This window comes from Taudactylus pleione, unplaced genomic scaffold, assembly GCF_031769625.1.
Source record: "Taudactylus pleione unplaced genomic scaffold, aTauple2 ptg000327l, whole genome shotgun sequence".
NCBI classification, from domain to species: domain Eukaryota; kingdom Metazoa; phylum Chordata; class Amphibia; order Anura; family Myobatrachidae; genus Taudactylus; species Taudactylus pleione.
In genome coordinates, this window is record NW_028284728.1 from 1834349 (window position 1) to 1852617 (window position 18269).

General features: G+C 39.6%; 1 protein-coding gene across 1 annotated transcript; it reads right to left on the bottom strand.

The window, feature by feature from the left end:
* Positions 1-1447: 1447 nt before the first annotated feature.
* Positions 1448-17727, bottom strand: ETS2 (ETS proto-oncogene 2, transcription factor). The gene is made up of 10 exons (XM_088443143.1): positions 17573-17727; positions 11625-11700; positions 8235-8355; positions 7975-8094; positions 6646-6846; positions 6184-6264; positions 4856-5071; positions 4479-4742; positions 3384-3502; positions 1448-3126 (listed from the first exon to the last, which is right to left on the bottom strand). Exons 2-10 carry the CDS (start codon positions 11694-11696, stop codon positions 2911-2913), a joined length of 1410 nt encoding a protein of 469 aa, XP_088299269.1. The 5' UTR covers positions 11697-11700; positions 17573-17727; the 3' UTR covers positions 1448-2910.
* Between the last annotated feature and the right edge of the window lie 542 nt (positions 17728-18269).

An 18269-nucleotide genomic window follows, 5' to 3' on the forward strand; every position in this document is an offset into this window, starting at 1 on the left:
ACTGTAATTAGCTTTGCAGCTACAGTATGTAAAGTGTCTGCCTATTCATATTTATTTCTTGTCATTATCATTTGGATTCCCAACTGTTTTGCAAAGCAGTAGGCAGGGAGTGTTTGTACTTAATTACATTTTATATGAAAAGCACATTTACATATCCCACATTCAGAAAGACAGTATTGTTTTTCTGGGACTGTCCCGCTGTCCCACACGTGGGCCGCAATGTCCCACGGGGGGTGTGCGTGCAGCAGGAGAAATCGATACTGTGCGCATGGCATCTATTCACAGTGTAGGGGGGAGCCTAGGGCTTGTCCAGCATCTCGTAGTGTCACGTGAATGGAGGGTACCATGAGGCTCCGCCCTCTTTCCCCAAAGCTACACCTCCCTTTTCGGGCAAGCACAATGTCCCTCATCCAGCAACAGAAACACTGGGAGGTATGCATTTATTACTAAACACAGTCAAGACTTGATTCTCTGTGGAGTACAGGACTCATTATCTTTTGTACTAATAGGGTAAAGCGACTTTCACAATTATAGCTAGTTTAGACAATACACTCCACTATGCTACAGCTGCACAATAGTCCATGGATTTCTACACCAGACTTCGAAAGACTGTTGTGTTGTGATACCTGTGGATCAAAACTCACGACTCATTTTTTTGTGACCAAATTATTATGTCTGTCAAACTAATGGAAGCCAAAATGTATTGGGTGCACTTTACAGACCCCTTTTGTCAGGAAATATTCCTGGTAAATGTAAAATTTTAGATAAGTCGGTGCTATTTTCATACTATATTTGTATGAATCATATTTCATGGGTAACCCTAATCTGATAGATCTACTCTGGAATGTGCATAGGTGTCAGCTAGATGCCTCTTAGGCATGGAGTGGTTGTGTAAAGAAAATTTTGAATAAATTTTACGTTGGTCTAAAGCACAACTTTGTGTCTTTAACACAGTCGGGGGTATCCAATTAGCTGCGGCAAATTACCGCGACTAATTACCTCTCCAGGGACTATCCAATTAGCCCCGAAGCCGGCACTTGTTGGGGGTTTTCTTTCGGGACCTGATGTGTCCCAAAAAAAGAATTCACGATAATTGACATTTTTTCACCCGAAAAAAAAAAAAAAAAAGGTGAAAACATATAGGTTCGCGAGCTTATTGCAGCACCTATGCCTTTTCGGGAGAAAACAAGCATTGGCAAAAATCAGGGATAATCGGTGAAAAATCCCTGGTTTTCGCCAATCGCGGGGCTCAATTAGCACCCGAACAATGTTCGGGTCTAATTGGATACAGCTCAGTACCTGCAATATAATCTCCAAAATAATGAACATTGGCTGACTACATGCCATTACAGCTTCATTTGTCAAGTACTATTTAGAACTGACAATGCAGTGAAATAATATAAAATAAATAAATAGCAAAACATAAATGATGTAGAAAAACAACATATTGAACTTCCCAACAAAAAAAAAAGTTTAATTATAATTCGGTCCGTTTTCATCTCCAATGGCCCCAGCAACTTTATACAGAAAAATACGCTTTAGTTTACAAGGCACTTTAGTTAAAAAAATACAATACAACTTTCTTAAAGACCTAAAAAACAAACAAACATACCAGTAAAATATTTTGCAGTAAAAATAGCTGCTACACAAATTCCTCCACAACTAAGGAAAGGAGGCAGATAGGTTAAGGATACAGAATTCAAATTATGAAATTCATTGGCATTAGAAAGACATAATTGAACAAAAACAATATATACAGGATTGAGAAACACTTTATTAGAAAAAAAAAAAGTGTAAAATTAACCTGTCCTCTACAGCGGTTTTATGGTGTGAACCAAATCACGGGACTGCAAAGTATCCATTCATTAGGAAACAGATATCACAAAGCCACTAAATATTCATGAAGCACAGGTTACTAGTGAATGGATTGGTTGCATTCTTATGAATATTTGGCCAGCACCCAAAATGGCCACCTCCACTGCAAATCATGCCCTTTAAATGATTCATAGGAATGGCAATATGCGCAGTGTCATCTAGCTTCATTTAAACAACATTTGAAAAAAAAAAAAAAAGTCTGCTCATTAACGCAAGCACTAATGACTTGATACTATAGAGCAAATGGATACACAAAGCAAAAGCATTTTAAATGCTGTAATCATCTCTTTATATATCTTAAATAAAAATAAAATAAAAAAGAAAGCAAATATCTTAATATTTAACATCTGAAATTCAAATAATAACCACAACAATAATAATAATATTAATAATATAGACATCCCTTCTGAAACAAATAATAAAGCAAATATGAAAAAACAAACAAAAAAAACTCTTAATAAAATTATTTACATGTGGCTTGAAATGGTTTGAAAAACAAAAAAACACAACTTTGACATAAAAGCATAAAAAGTTGTGGACTCCATTAGCATGAGCCATGCGTGAAAAATTAGGTGTTCAAAAGTGCAGTCTCTGAGACCAAGGTGGATCAGCAAGAAAAATTGTCAGTTTTAGTCTGTTTTTTTTATTTTACTAAATTGAAAACCACAATTCTGTTGTCATTTTCTCTTTAGGTTTGGTTGACTGAAGATTCTACTCCCCCACCTCCCCCATCGACACATTGAATATTTTTACAAGTTTCACCCCTTCCTGTGCAATTTTCTTCAAGTTAGCACTGTATTCATCTTAAGCGCCATTCGTTGCACCTCTAGAGCATCTAAAAGAAAAACAAAAAAAAAAAACAGAAACCATTTCCTAGAAAGTCTCCAAATGTGTTGCCTTACTGAGCCCTCAAACAATTCCATGATCCCTGCCATCTCTAAAGGTCCATCAATAGTGACTGTAAAGGGTCAGTTTTTTGGGAGTTTATTTTTCACAGTACAATTGTGCGCTTCTGGACAAAGCTGCTCCATTCATTCATTCATCTGTGTCCGGCTGAACGCCAAGCATTGCATGTAGTTCTTCCGCAGTGTAGCCCAGCAAGTTATGGAGGTCGCACACAAACCGGTACACGTAGCGCTTTCCTGATGTTTTGTGAATAATGTTCTTATCATAATAGTATCTCAGTCCCCGACTCAGCTTCTCATAGTTCATTTTAGGCTTGTTTTTCCTTTTCCCCCATCTCCGTGCAACCTGCAAAATAAAATGTATATAATATTATAAAAGGGTTTTAGATTGTACTTTTACGCCATGCTTTCATAATTCACATAAGACTACTAACTATCGCCTTCTAATCAGCCTGGGAAATTCTGCTGCCAGAAAATGACTGTTGATAGCAAGCAGCTGCGATAACATTCCTGATGACTGATATTTTTGCTAGACGGATAAGTTAATCTATTTAATTGATGTCTGTAGCCAGCCTAGAAATACTGGCTAGATAAAGTACAAACCTCGTCTGGGTCGGTGAGCTTGAACTCCCATCCATCCCCTGTCCAGCTGATAAACGGTTGGCACGATTTGTCGGTCAACAATTCTAGCAAGAACTGCCATAGCTGAATTGGTCCACTCCCTAAAACAAAATCAACAATACAGTGTTACTATGAACGGTATCTCTCCAGTTCTCTCTGTACCCTTGCTTTGCACCGAAAGGGATGGATATCTGACACTAAACAGAATAGAAACACTGGCCCTGATTCAGAGCCAGACCCTCTGACAGAGCGCTCGCTCTGAATCAGGGAGTCTTTTTTTTTTTTTTTTTAAGGAGCGGCCTCCTGGCCACTTGCATTGCTGTGGGTTGCCACCCACAGCTAATGCGAGCGGCCATGATGATGGTCACGATGGTCAAGACCATCGCGACCATCTGGCTTGCGACGAGATCCTTGTGGTAGGGTCTCGTGGCCGCAAGCCCCAGAGAGCTTTCGGCTCAAACAGAGCCGAAAGCTCTCCCACTGACATCACTTGTGATGTTAGTGGGGCCGCCCCCAGACGGTAGGTGTTCTCATGGGAATGCCTCCGTCTGGGCAGCCACCTCCCCCTGCACATCCACCAAAGGGGGCGTGCTGTCACTCAACATCGACAGCACGCCCCCTTTGGTGCGAGAGCCGGAGCGACGGATTGCCCGTCGCTATCCGGGTCTTGCGCATGTGCGCGACGGAGCCGGCTCCGTTGTGCGCATGCGCTCTGGGCCACCATCGACCCGGTTGCGAGTGCTCAGCGTTTGCGACCGGGTCTGAATCAGGCCCACTGTTCTTAGATGTATTTGAATACATGTAATATAGAGAATAAATCAGAATCTTCCCCCTAAGGGGTTCAAAGATATGTCAAAGGTTATACGCATCACATCAGCCCAATTTTCTGCCAGCGTTAAAAAGGATCAGCATTGTGGTTCGTTTGTAAGCGTCACAGCGCTGGCACAATGGACAGTTGAATTATCAAGGCGTACAAATAACAGCCATATATAGAAAGAAATGAAGGACCTGCAAGGATGTCAGAGAGCTTCAATTAACAGTATATCTGTGTGTACAAGACATACTCCATTATCTTACCTGTGAAACCAGCAAGAATAGCTGCTGGAATAACTGGTTTGCCCTGTTCCATTGGGTCATTTCTGTCTTGAATGTAATCTTTAAAAGACATGGATGGTTTGTTTAAACACAAGGACTGGGTGGCTTCTTCCTCAAAACTCTCATAAGACGGGACACGCTGCATGTCCACCAAGGAAGACTGGCTGGTCCACGACTGTAACAGGGGGTCCGAGCTCTCAAAACTCTCTGTGCCACTGTCCACGGAGTCCAGGTCTATGGATTTGCCTGGTGGAAGTTGAAATAGAAAAATAAATATGGGCATTTTCTTTTTAAAATGATTATTATTGAGCATTAAAGTCACTATGTGTAATATAAATCCTTTCTTTTCTCGGCCTTACCAGAATTGAGAGAGTTTAGTAGCACATTCATGTTGCTGCTCCCAAAGTCCTGGCTCACAGAGGAGTAATTGGATTTCATACAGGAATAACTTTGGAACTCTTGTTTAACTGGAACGAGATTTGGAACTTGGGTCGCCGGGCACAGATCATTGTACACCTCAGTTTTGGGGTAATTGTGCATTTGTGATCCACAATGCAAGGTATCCAAACTGAAGCCTAAAGAAATAAGAATTAGAGGTAACTTATTGAGCACATGTATTGTAAATTAAATGCATTTTATATACAACAATCTGTATGCTCCTGTTCTCTACCCATTCATGAACTTGCCATTTTTTTATCAGATAAGCTATATTTTTGAAATCCCTATTTATTCTGATTTTTTATGGTATTTTTATATAAATTATATATATATATATATATATATATATATATACATACACACACACATATATATATATATACACATACACAGACGTGCAATTGTTTTCTTAATTTTTATGTATTTTATCCTTCATGTGGAAGGATATTATTGCTGATTTTGATTAAAACTATTATTTTTAATTTTTTAACATTGTCTGATTTGCACTTTCATATTTTTGCACTTTAATAATTGATGCACGGTTGCACATTTATATGAATTTGATTGATATTCATTTCGGGTACTTCATTGTTTGGGAGGTATCCCTTAATATATTATTTGTTGCACTATAGCACTTTTACACAGTTTATTAATCAATTAATACCGTTTGTGTATATATAAAAGGTACATAAGCACATTAGGCGCTCTATTCCAGTTTTAATAGCTCCAATCTGTAGACATATTTACATAAAAAGGATAACACCAGCCAAGTTAAAATGTAACTGGAATAATGAGAGATAAATAAAAGAAACTGGACCTTACCCGTGCTCTCCCCAATGCCGTAATGGTCTGAGCAGTGAACCCTATCTCCTGCTTTGGAGAGCAAGGGGGGCGCAGTACAAGCATCATGGAATCCACCAACAATTTATTTATCTCATAATCCCTCTCTAAGCCCAGGTTTCTTCGTATTGCTTTCCAAATGCAATTTATTGCACTAGCCTCATATGTACTTAAAAAATAGCTGCTAAATGGTCATATGATGACATTTATTAGAGTTCTTTTAAGAAAATGGGAAATAACATGGAGATGGTCTTCAAAACCATATGTGTCAGATGCTTCCATGCACCCAGCCAAAGAAAGTTCGACAGAAATCTTTGTCATACCGGAGTATGTTATTAAACGTTCACATGTATTTACATAGATGGATAATTCACCAGCAAGAAGATCAAAATATAAAAGGGAAACCTACTTAAAGAGTCAGTGCTGACCCACTGGGAAGCGGAGCATTGCCTGGAGCTGTCAATATACTGGTCCTGTGCCTTCTCCTGTTCTGTAAAATAGAGGAGGCGGAATGAAATTAAATAAATAACATGGTTAAAAAAAAAAAAAAAAAAAAAAAAATACTTAATAAATTCCAATAATATCTTAATTGTATTCTAGTGGAATATTACATTAATGATCAGGCAGTAAAATTGCTGAATTGACCAAATGATCTTACTAAAGTTCTTTAAACGACAGTTATGGTAATATAACACACACACACACACACACACACACACACATGTAATATCTTATTAATCATGATCATGCAAGTAATGAAACTATAACGAAGAGGAAAGCTCTCTAGCCGGGAGATTATTTCTGTTTCTTGGAGTATCCCCATAGCATTCTCTAGACCATTTCTATTGCATGTAAACAGCTGGCTAATTACCTTTCATCATCTGTTCCAGATGCTCCCAGAGGATGTCACCCACGAAGTCTGGGGCCAGCTCTAAAAAATGCTCTTTTCCCAGGTTACACAGATCCCGGCCAGTCATGATAAACTTCTGAAAGTTCACATTAGCCAAAGAAAACTCGTTTACGGCCCATAAAAGCCACTGGCACACTTGGCTTTCATTCCACAGCCACGGGTCTAGAAGGAAAATGAGCAATGGAATTAACAAAAGTTGATAACAAATCATCTTACTAAGTATAGAGGTTTAGAGAAAACAAAAAGGAGTTGGCAGAGTTAAAATACTCTGCACTGCTGTTAATATTATGTTGCTCCGATTGGGGACACACAAGTGTAACCAGAAAAATTTTAATAGATGTTTTGTCACTAACCAAATGCATCTAAAATGGATTAAAATAACAGTAAGCCCCAAGCACCAGACTTTTGTCATAAATTGAACCACTGCAGAAGCTTCAATTTCTATAATGTATATGACAAGCTCTTTTCTTTCCTCCCCCCACCCCCCCTTTATTAAATACCAATGTGGACAATTATTGTATAATTAATACAGTAGGACGTTATCTTATTAGCCTCTTCAATGTAAATGATTCAATAACATTTTTTATATTTGACTTATGTGGAGAGAATAAAATAGTCCTATAATTTTAAATAGGTAATATTGTGGTACATCGGTCTCCAAGGACCCTTGACTTGAATCCTATGTGCGCCTACTTTTGTTAGAACAATATAATGTTCTATTACCGAAAGAAAAAAAAAAAAAAAAAAGGAAAATGTTTATGTATCTGGTCTGGTGAAATTGCAAACAGTGTTCTCTGAAAAACGAGCTGAGATGACTAACACGGGGTCATACACAGAAATCTAGGAACATGCTCTAAATATTTAGCTGTTGCACAATAGCACAGCAGCCTTAAAGAATGGAAATTCCTGTGACGTATCCAGCCATTCAGCTTTTTCCCCACATACGTCTAGGCCCAGTTAAGTACTAGCCCCATTTGTAAAACAAACAGCATCTGTATCTAGTTTCACAAGGAGGTTCAAAGGAGTTCCTTTATTTTCAGTATGGGTGGGATATTATGGTTAACCTACAATCCAGAAACAATATAAACACAGGCTGAGATATAAAAACTATACTGAAACTATAGAATGAATAAGGAACCTCTATTATATATGTGTATTATAAAAGCAGACCACTAGCTTCTTAAATGCTTTGGGGAATTTAAGTAGTGGACACAGATTAAATAGGACTACTCAGCGTTTTCTGACAAATAGCGAAATAAAAGCTGTTAGCGTCACAATAACCGTACTTACTGCTGGGGATACCAAGGCGTCGCTGTTCCTTTGTGAAACCGTTAAATGTGGCCTTCAAAGCCTGACTCATTACTGCTTTGCTGCATGGGGTCAGGAGGGGTAACTCACAGCTGTAGGAATCTGAAAAAGACATACAAATATTGTTTTAGATTGCGGATAACTAGGAACTTAGATGCAAAAAGAAATTTAGCGCCATTACACAGTTTGTAGTAACCTTGTAAGCTTAAAGGGGTGACAACTATTTTCATAGTAACACTTACCATGTGACAGAGAGTCCAGGCCGGTGGGCACTGCCTGCTCTTCTTCATACGCATCGTACGCGGAAAACAATCCAGTGTAAATCGACGTCGATAGGTTTACGTTGTCAAACGCCAACTGCCGCTGTAAGAGATAGGACGTAAAAAATAATAAATACTTTACATGGAAAAAAAAACAAACAAACAGTCATCTTTTTAAACATAATAATGAACTTAATAATAACCAACTTTTTGAAATAAATAATAAAAAAAAAAAAACATAAAAAGTAAAAACACCTTTTGAAAAACTTGTATAAAAAGAAATAAAACTAGATTTCTTCTGCGCTCAAAATAAAGTCCAGTAGGATCTGTCCCATTACAACAACCAACTTTTTATTAAGTCACTAGCAAAGTCTTCAGACCTGTGATATGATGAATGCAAGAAAATGGCACCAAGTATGGAGTACCCACAAAAAGGCGGAGCGTTTGCAAAAATTCTAAAACTAGTCAAAACGTATGCGTCGACATATCGTGGTATAATAAAACTAAGCCAACAATTTCCACAATATAAAACAAATAGGGAGCAAGACACATTCTAATTGGATGAAGTATAAATTAGTTAAAACCGGTGCACAGAGCAAAAAATACCGTCACTGCTCAACCCGACTCATTAAATGAACACGCTTCTACAAACCAGTAATTGCTGGTATAATAAGCAGTGTCTTCTACAAAAAAATTATGTAAGTGATGAGCCATCCATCCTTGTAATTAAATTCCCTCACAACCACTATGGAGGAAAAAGGCTTTGTACCAACTGCCAGGGCCCCTTCACATCATATGAACAAGACTCTATTCATTAGTAGGACATGAGTGCTAAAAATAAACACTTCTAATCACAACTTTAAAGTCATTAGCTCCAGGTGAGAAGATGGATCACACCTAAAAAAAACTACTATAGAGTCATTAATAAATCAGGAGAAGTGTGAACAAGCAATTGGACCTGCCGGTCTAGTTAGGATAGCGGATTAAAAACTACATCATAAACAAGTGGACCTTCATACAGAAACCACTAACAGCACTAGCAGTCATACGGAGACTGTGTGTTTTAGGTTCCAGGTCTGTTTAACCCATTTAAGGTAAATTGGGCTTTCCAACTCTTCTTAAACTGCAACAACTATGACTTCCCATCATAATTAGCCAAAGAAGCTCAACAGTGTTCCCATAACCCTTTAGGGTAACAACAGCTACCATGTGTGAGCAGATTAGCCAAACCATTTCCAACTTAGCAAAAATTTCTAAAGTCGCCAGCCCACCATGGTCTACCACATGGTGGGTGACGTGTAAAAGGTTGGCTACCACTGGTTTAAAAAGTTTAGCACCAGGTAAATAAAATATTTTTACGTATTGGTACAAACAAAACATTTCAAATAAGACCAGAAACAAACATTGCGGTACAATTCCTATAGAAGGGTATTTTCCATGGGGCACAAAGGAAATGATTTGACTTATGGGAACGCTGCTGACACAAGACAATATTTACACGAACGTCTATCTTTAAGAACTGCAGAGGTCAAAGAGAAGCCAGTAGAAGTCCTCAATGTAAGTATTAAATATTTACCCAATATACTAACATCTATCTGCTGAGGAAATCATTGCAAAAGGATAAGTTTGCTTATGTTCCCAGTACATGGTCTAGAACAGATGTCTAAGGCAGAAGATAAAAGTACACGTTGGCTGGGTGACCATCTGAATTCAGGTTTTGAAGACAATAAATAAACATGCCTATTGCAATGTCCACATAAAATGACACTGGGGTAAATTGAATCTTGGCTTCTAAGAACAAAGTTTGTGCCATAACCGAATGTCCCCAATCCCATTGTGTCACTGGAATACTGATAGTATCTGGTGACGGAAAAGGCGGAGGTTTTAGTGACTATAGAAAAACCAGTGTACAGTAAGTCGCATTGACCAAACTCCTCCCTGCGCATACACAGAACACACACCACGTCCATTCCTTTTACAAACAGAACCCAAGACAAAACAAATGTGTGTCTGTTCCAGCCCATAAAAACGCCTATTAATCATAATCCAAGTGTCTGGACAGGTTGGGACACTATGGCAGTGAGTCAGCCCGTATCTAGTAAAGTGACTTAACCCGGGCGGAGCCACTTTGCTATGTGCAAATATTTGGGGCTGTGTCAGCGATAAGGAGCACAGAGACTTGCAGGGACACATACAATCAATTGGAATCCAGAAATTCCTCTATTTAGCAAATAAATACCTAACCACACAATCAGCTTTGTTTTACATAGAAAAAAAAAAAACAACACAACTCCCCACCACAAAAACAAAATTACATATACAAGCTGCCATTATATGTGTGTCCCAGGTCCTATGTATGAGACAGAACCCTTTCAAGTAACTTAAAAAAAAACAAACCCTGAACAATTGCCACATTTAACACTTAACTCTGAAATTACAATAACATGAATAAAGTCCATCGGCCATTGTAATGCAAGTGTCTACAGGAAAAGGAAACTGAAGCCTAGGAACTGGATTTGCAAATAGAACTTTGTACTGGAGAATATACACATTTTAAAAAGGTTTGTTAAAATAAAATCAACACCCAAATATAAAATGAAGTCTGGCCTTTATTAGCTATTTTTGCAACCCCTCAACAGGCTGCCTGTACTACATACAGTCCATAGGCGGAATCGGTATGCAATGCCAGCGGCTGTTTAGCCACCGAATCAAATATCAACAGCGGAAGCCCAGTGGGTCGAAAACCCAACAGTTAATGGTAAGTACCCAAATCTCCCCTCCCCCCCCCCCCCCCTAAACCTCCCTTAGGGGTGCCTAACCCTATCCATAACCCATTAGTGCTTAAATCTAACCCCCCGGCCCCTAATCCTCCCGGGGGGTGCCTAAACCTAACTCTCCCAGGCCCCCCCCCCCCCCCGCCTCCCCCACGGCTAGACGTTAAGACACCCGGCATACCTTCGTTCGGCATGTCGGGTGTCGGGATTCCGTAGTGGGGCTAATGATAGGAGTCGGGATTTCAACATCTATCTTTAGTCCCATGTCGGGATATCGGTGGGCAGGATAACGCCCACCGGTATTCTGACTGCATCCCCCATAGGTGTATGTTTTCCTTTAGAACATTGTTTCTACATGATGTTAAGGACTTGCAAGGGATATTTATACAACATTTATAGAGGCATGAACATCTAAGCATCCATAGTGGTGACAAATGTGAATTTTCATTTAAAAACTCCAAAAGTAATATAAAATGGAGCATGCATGTATGTATGAATGCATGTATGTATGTATGTTAATCTCTACTAATTCTGCTTAATGCCCAAGTTATGGTGTCCCTATTCTAGATTTTATAGAAGTCCAGCTTTATTCGCTTACCTTTAGGATTCCTCTATGCATGTTGTATACTGGCGCCACTTGATCCATGTTTCGGATTTCAAATTCAGTCATTGGCCTGTAACAGAAAGAGACATGTTACACGTCTGCTCTTCTCCCTACCCGGGGTTCAGAATGTATCCCCTGTCCAAGGTGCCCCTGCTCCCCAAGCAACTATACATTTAACAATTCTTTACCCCCTTGAGGAAAAAAAAAAAAAAAAAAAAAAAAAAAGGTACCAGACAGAAATGAGTTCCCAGCTTATGTAACTCGGAGGACTAGGTGCTAGGAGGACAATATATAAAATTATTATAAACAAATATTTGCAGTGAGCATATGATAACCTATTCTCACCAAAACAAATCAAGCTGGGATCCATTCATGTGAATAGCAAACATAGCAAGTTTTTACACAGAGTCTTTGCCCCCTCTCCGTTGTGGATGTGTCTGCCCCAATTACACAGATTGGCCATGGCCAGATTAACAATGGGGTGGATGGGACTGCAGCCCCAGGCCTCCACATAAGAATAGGCCCCATCATCATGGCAGCATGACAACGACCAAATGCCCAATATTACAATTGTATTTATATTTTCCTAACAAAATAATACATTTTTTTCTAGTTTTCCTAACTTCGTGAGAAATTTGGGGTGACAGTGAGGGGTGTACATGTCTAATGGCTCTGGCCACACCTACACTGCACTGGCCACACCGCTTCTACTTCTCCAAATAGGCCCCTGGTCATTTTCAGCCCTAGGCTAACGTGACCCTTAATCCGGCCCTGCTATCATCAATTTCTAAAAGCCTATAATATACAAGGACATTTTTTTTTTTTTTAATTTAGTGGCTCTGGTGTATTATAACAAAATGATAATATTTACAGTAGTGGGGTGTTTAGAAGTATATAAGAAACCTTGTACCTACTGTATATTACATGGGCTGTGACATTGCACTTCTTTTTCATACCCATATTACTTTAGACTGCGTTATCACCTATAGAAGTTGCCCAGCGCTGTGCAGGCTACTGGGCAGCCCTTGAGCTTCACGCACAACTTGAATTCAAGGCATGTGGCCTATGGCTTCCCGAAGGCCTTCCTAAAGATTCACTGCAGCGTAACTATATTGGCTAGGGTTTTACAAATTCCTTACAATTAGTATTTCATGCTTAATATAAAGCAATCAGAATAAAATCATATAAAATACAAATAACTGTGAGGTACGACATTCACCATCTTACTTATTTACACACACACACACTCTAACATAGCTCCTTACGGTAAGGCGCCATTTACTGTAAAAGAAATGACACCAAGTAAATCAGTTATGCGATTGTGCAGGTTTTATGGGGAACTGAATAACAATCCTCCCAGCCCTGAACCCTGCACGGTTACGGAGAGGCAGAGAAAACAGCGCACGTGCTGGGCAACCATGTTACATGTACAGGGCGCTGCTTAGCAACAGACTCATTCAGAACCTCAGCACAAACAGAGGCCAGGAACTGCTCTGTATCCTCCAAGCCTGGCAGAATAGCTGACCATACTTCAATTAACAAGCTGCACTTAAATCAGATGCCAGGGGCTTCGGAGGGGACATGCCAGAAATATTGTAGTACGTATAGAAGTTCTATACTAAAAACAGACCAGAGCTGTATGTGCCGGACAGCAGGTTCCCACAAATCTCTCAGCAATGGAAGCAGTAGGACGGTAGCAAATTTCAATCAAATTCGGTCCCAGAGTCTTATTATATTACTACTCAAAACACACAGCCAGGAAATGATTATACTTTGTAGATCACATGGAGTAGCAATTACAGTAACTGGGGAACTAAAACAGCATTTCATTCAGGACCTGACAGCTCAGATTCTGGGGAACTCCTAAAAGCCACTCAGGGACTGCATGCAACCCAAATAACTAACTTGCCTGTCAGTTTTGATGTCACTGCACAAACAAAAGTGAGGTAATGTGAGCCACAGTGAGAGCAACTCAAACAGCCCTGCAACCTGAACACACACACACACACACACACACACACACCTTTGTGTACTCAAGTCAGGGGCAGAATGATTTCATAACATGTGACAGGTGCAGCACGCTCCCAGCTTAGCTGCAGCACCTTCACCATACATCCGCTTAGTCTGCAGCCCAACCAGGGGCAGAAATCGTTTTGTTGTTGTGACTGACAGTCAATAGGTCACAAAGAGTTCTGTTTCATTCATCAAACAGCACTCAGCCTAGAGACCTAGATCTACTGAGCAATACACAAAACCACACAAAAAGGAACATGCGGGCAAAATGAGCAATTCAATGCAGATACTCGCTAGATTAAAAAGGGGACTCATCTTATTAGAACATCCAAAAAGCTTAAGCCCACTCACAGGAAGTACATGCATAGGTAACGCCCACTATAAAACTACTCATGTGAACTTATTTATTAAACATTATGTGTAAAGCGCACATATATTTTGCAGCACATATCAGTCACTCACGTCAGTCCCTGCCACAGCAGAGCTTACAAATCTATATTCCCTACCATAATCATCGCTCATACACACGACGGTTATTTTTTGTCAGACGCCAATTAGGTGTTTTTGGAGTGTGGAGGAAATCCACGCAAACACGTGGATAACATACAAACTCTACAATTAACCTGCCCTGGTTGGAACCCATGACCTAGTGCTGTGAGGCAGCAAAGTTAACCACTGGGCCACCCTGTTGCCCTTTTATTAAAACAGCCCTGACCTAAATTCAGTAAATTGAGGAGTATATTTTTGTATACGGGTGAGTCCTGAAAATTGGGAAAGGGACAGTTTGTGGCACAGCAGCCGGTAGCATCACACAGTGTGACAATGCCACGATTCCCATCAAACACCTCGCCCACTTAAGTGAAGCGGGATCCGGGGCTCCTGATATGTTTCGGGAGAGTAGGCAATAATGTATTTTGTGGAAAACGCTATGTCTATATATCCAACTGAATTCCATGTATATAAAAATTTAGCAAACCAATCTTCTGTTAAAAAAGCACATACACACACCAGAGGTACCCTATGTGTGATGTAAGAAAGTACAATATAAGCATGGCTCGGTTTACACAGAAAATTATTCAAAAGTATGTATGCCACCATATTTCTGCAAGTCACTGACTTAGTGATATATCCGCCATCCTATACAGAGCACAGATCCACCCATTCAGGGAGAAATAAACACGGCTGCTCCCAGCCAGCAAAGGATGATGACAGAACTGGCCGTAGCGAAACGAGTTACTCACTTTTTACTTGAAAACATAATTGGACATTGAAAAAAAAAAAAAAAAAAAAAAAATTCTATATGCATTGCACTATAAAAGTCATAGCTTTACCCATTAGTGGTCTCTCTCCGTGTGATGGTAACCATATAACGGAGGGGGAGGGGCATTGCCATGTGAGTAAATACAGCAGACAGCGCCCAAAGGACATGGCAGTGCCACCCCTGCTGACTGCAGCAACAAGACAAGTAGGTAGGAGGTTATTTACTAGTATTAAAACGCTAATAAAAGTGGGCCTAAGACTATCTTCCTATATAGGATCTGTAGGAAGGATAATATTCAATAACATAAAGCAATGAGGATCTTATCAAGCGCACTTGCTGCATAATAAGCACCACCATCATACTGGTTGCATCACAAAACTAAAATATTCATCTATTACAAGCAGCCTCTCTCTATGCTCTTCACAAACCCTGAAATTAATTTGTCTGTTGACTTTCATGTAAAAGCCACGGATGGGGGTGGGTGCAACCAACACATCAAAGTCTCCACATGTAGCTCTAAAATTAGATTCCGGTGTCTTTAAACTACAAAGACTACAATTAATTAAAAAAAAAAAAAGTATTAGGACTGTAAATGTACACAAACACCATTCTGGCAGAATATTCAAATAACCTGGAGCTGAATGGCTGGGATAGAATGTACCTATCCCACTCACTTTACATGACAATGTCAAAGATAAGGAACATTAATATGAAACTACCAAAAAGGAAATGTTTAATTTACATAGCAACAAAACACAAAAAGGTTAAGCAGCATAGAAAAAAAAAAAAAAAAAAAAAGTTTGCCCACATCCTAAAAGTGCAAGGTGGGGAAGTGACAATATCAGTTTGTGGAAACGCATAGGTCACAAGAAATATTGGTGATAAAACTCCGATGATGTAATAAAGGTTTGGCGAGAAAGGTTACAAACCTAAAACTACGACTGGTGTAAAACCACAAGTCAACCTGAATGGTTTTTTTTTTTTTTTTTTTTTTTTTAAGTTCCAAAAACAAAACGGTTTTTACTTTTTTTTTTTCCCAGGAAAACTGATGGCAATTAATGGATTACTGGAACATCACTCACTATAATCCAAAAAGGCATTGGGAGTTACATTTTGCAATCTGGATTCCAGCAATGACTACCCAATGACACCACCCATTCAGCCAATGCCTACTGTGAGACAACGACGCAAAAAAAATCACAAAAAATTACTTTAGTCAAATCTATATCCTTTAACCCAGGATAACAAAAACAGCACACAATATAATGTAAAAGGTCATAAAAAATTACCCTCTGGCGCAAAAGGAGCGTCTTACTGGTATCACTTGGGCATCAAACTTGGTATAATAAATAACAGTACTGATAATGTACTCCAGCAGCTTCATTTAATATTAAAATATTGGGAAAATATTTGTATGCATTACATATGACTATCACAAAAATAAAAAACTGCTCTCATGTCCACTGATGTTGACCCTTAGATGTGGCATGCCAGCTTTGTACGCTCAGCCCTGCAATCTGTTCCCACACGTGCCCAGCAGAGAGGGCATCAGCTGCCAGAGGATTTATGTTATATACTCATCACACTTATTTATCCTGCAAACATGCAGCAGTCTCTGACCCTAAGGAGTGACTAATCCAGGCAGCCTAGAATAAAAATATTAATATAATAAACGTGTGGGTGTTAGTGTTAGAGGAATTTTACAAACAGGTAGAACGAGGTTCACACAGCACTGAGATCTCGCAAAACAAAATCCAATACTTCTTATATTATAATATTATCTCTTCTAACAGACCTTTCAGAAGCCACAGATTAAAGTAACAATAGAACCTAAGATGCTAAAATACTAAAAATAAAGACAAAAAAAATAAAAAATAGAATGTGTATACTCAGTGTATTTTATTATTAAGTGACTTTGTGCATCATTTTATATTAGGTCACTTGTCATTAGTGCAGTCAAAGACTCTACAGATAAAATTTTATTACCACAAACAAAAATATTTATAAAAGATTTCAGCCTTATTGACTAATTATTTTTTTTCATTCCTTTTAAAAAAAAAAAAAAAAAAAGGTAAAATATATATTTTATATGTTCACTACAAACTACTTTCTAGTTTGTTTTACCTGTAATAGGGGAGGGGGACACACAACCACACCTGAGTCTCCTACCTGTTGCTATGGCGCATTTGTATTACATTGAGAACACTGCATTTATGGCACATGGAAGGTATAGGGAGAGTGACAATCACACAGGGGGGAAAGTTCCCAAACACCATTCTTTCCAAAGTCCCAGAATATTACATATTATATTATATTATATATATACACACACACACACAGTAACAGGTTAACATTTTAGGAACCCAGAATAACACAACAGGGTCCAAACAGCAAAGGCAACAATGTTACATTAATAAGCACTGAGCTGATAAACACAGATCAGCCAGCTGCTGTGGGACTATTTATTAGTTGCAGGACCAAGGAGTCGCAGACTCTGGCTGGCAGGGTGTGCTGCTGGGAGTTGTAGTCCCACCACAACAAGAATGTGTTAGGCCCCTCTTACACAAGCCAGAGGCACATATATGTGTGACATACCATCCTGTGTACACTGAGAACACAGCACTGACATTGCTGTAACATGAGGGTAGAGGTATCCCCCGCCGCTTACCTGAATTACAGGGTTCTAGTCCAGGTGTACAGTCCTTAGGGTGACCAGTAATAATCCACAGAGAGCTGAAGGTGGGCTATAGTATCCCGGGGGGACCCAGAGAAGGAGGAGATCCTCCACAGATCACAGTCAAAGTGCTTCTAGCCTGAGTGCTGCTGTGTGTCTGCTGCCTGTGCAGGGGGGAGTGCACCATTAGCACAGGCGTGGGGGCGGGGAATTGTGCTGGGGGACACCCAGTAGGAGGAGCTTCTATTATCGCCCCGCCCACCCAGGCTGGGGCTGCTGCAGCAGCAATAGCAGGGGCGCACCAGAGGAGAGATCACACACAGACGTTATCTATGTGCTGCTCTCATTATAAATACCAGGTGTGAGATCTCCTGGGAGATTCTCACTTCAGCAACCAACACTTACTGCTGCCAGCCCAGCATGTCACCTAGAATAAAACACCTGGGAGGGTTACTGCTCCAATGCTCTTCTTCAATTTCTGATTATTTGGTATTATCCAATAGTATATTCATAAATGCTGAAATGCATGTACATGTTTGTCAAATTAGCCAAAACTTATTTATTATTACAAGCAAATAGTATATGCCATTCACATCAGTCCTGTCCCACTTGAGCTTGCAGTCTAAGGGCCTGATTCAGCAAGGTTCGGAACTGCTGACACGCACGTAATCGGCCGACTGTTGTGATCTGC